The sequence below is a fragment of the Amphimedon queenslandica genome, unplaced genomic scaffold, assembly GCF_000090795.2.
Source record: "Amphimedon queenslandica unplaced genomic scaffold, v1.1 AMPQUscaffold_4281_Cont23738, whole genome shotgun sequence".
Taxonomy (NCBI): Eukaryota; Metazoa; Porifera; class Demospongiae; order Haplosclerida; family Niphatidae; genus Amphimedon; species Amphimedon queenslandica.
Window position 1 is genome coordinate 1 of NW_003555405.1, and position 1508 is coordinate 1508.

General features: G+C 36.7%; 2 protein-coding genes across 2 annotated transcripts; one reads left to right on the plus strand and one right to left on the minus strand.

The window, feature by feature from the left end:
* Nucleotides 1–50: 50 nt before the first annotated feature.
* Nucleotides 51–895, minus strand: LOC109592689 (uncharacterized; the record flags this gene model as incomplete). Its single annotated transcript, XM_020008079.1, has 6 exons — nucleotides 822–895; nucleotides 672–755; nucleotides 542–622; nucleotides 274–328; nucleotides 178–230; nucleotides 51–119 (listed from the first exon to the last, which is right to left on the minus strand). Coding segments are annotated over exons 1-6 (366 nt in total), but the record flags the coding sequence as incomplete, so codon positions are not given.
* Nucleotides 896–963: 68 nt separating this feature from the next.
* On the plus strand, nucleotides 964–1502 carry LOC109592690 (kelch domain-containing protein 3-like; the record flags this gene model as incomplete). The annotated part of the gene is made up of 2 exons (XM_020008080.1): nucleotides 964–1053; nucleotides 1099–1502. Coding segments are annotated over exons 1-2 (429 nt in total), but the record flags the coding sequence as incomplete, so codon positions are not given.
* Nucleotides 1503–1508: the final 6 nt, after the last annotated feature.

Here is a 1508-nt window from a genome sequence, read left to right on the forward strand (position 1 = left end):
AAATTGTTACAGTACTGGTAATTGAAGCGGAGCTATCCGTATTCACTTACTGCCTCAATATAAAGGAATATAGTCATTGATAGGAATGATAGTAAGAGTCCAAGTGTTAGAATACAGTACTGCAAGTAGGAATAATGTCAGTGATACTACATACATTGTTGTAATGAATCTACTCACTGCAGCATAAGTATATATGTGGTGCACTAGAATGCTACCAATTCCAAAGCTAGCTGTAGATATAGAAGAAAATAAGAATTTAATCATAATCTATACCAATTAATATCTGAAGTATTGAGATGCATAGGACTCCAATCAAATAATGCTTCACCTATAGCAATAGAAGAATTAAGATCTTAACACATTTTAAACTCTAGTAAGACACTATTGCAAATGTTCATGTTTAGAGTGACACATGATGCATATGATGGACTTTTAAAGTAAATGGTGTTAGCATTATGCTAATATGTTAATTGCAGTGTTATAATAAGTTTATTAATAAGTTAACACAATCATAATTACTAAAAACATAAATCTTACTTACTTTAACTGCATCTGATTCCAATACATTAGTAGCAATAACAAGTATTGCTATACAGAATCCACTGGAGCCACAAGCAAGAATCTAACAATTACAACAACAGGATAAAGGAAGGAATGACAATCATTAATACCAGCTCAAGTATTTTGATGCATATCATGAAGGATTTTTGCCATGATATCTTTCTACTGTAATCTTCATTGAGCTCAGTAAGCGCCTATGCAAATACAGTACAATACAGTATTTATGGTATGATTAGCAAGCACAGGAATACTGGGTTTACTTGTCTTAGGTCTTCACTCATCATCGAGCCACACCTACCAACACAAACAACGCCCACTCACAATAGATAAATATCACGTGACTTAAAGTGGGAGTTGCCTTCAGCTAGCTATGTACTGTACGTATACTGTATGTACTGTACATGCATGCAGCATGCGGGCCTCAGGCGAGGGGAGTGAGCTGAGGGCCTTGCTGAGGGCAGGCCCCCATGGCTTGGTTGTTTGGTTCTAAAAGTAAGTCCATTCCAGTATCATGTACTTTTAATCATTGATATATAGACCAAGTTCAACTGAATAAAAGAGCTGGTCACTGCACTGTATCAGTAGGTGATTCACTGTATATGTGGGCTGGTGATCAGTATAGTTTACCTAAAGTACATGATAGTGAAGAGAAGAGAAAGGTCACTAGTAATATACAGCACTTTACTCCTTCAACTGGTCAATGGATCACTAGAGCTACTACTGGTACTCCTCCATTAGGAGTGAGAACATACTGCTGTACTGCAATAAATGATCAATTGTATTATTTCGGGGGCTATTGTGGCCATCGTGGCTGCTATCACAACAGTATTACACAACTGGATACCTTTAGTCTTCAATGGAGAGAATTAGAACCAACTGATGCAACTAGACCAGTTATGATGAGAGGTTATGGTGGAATGATATCATTTGAACATGATGGAGTACAC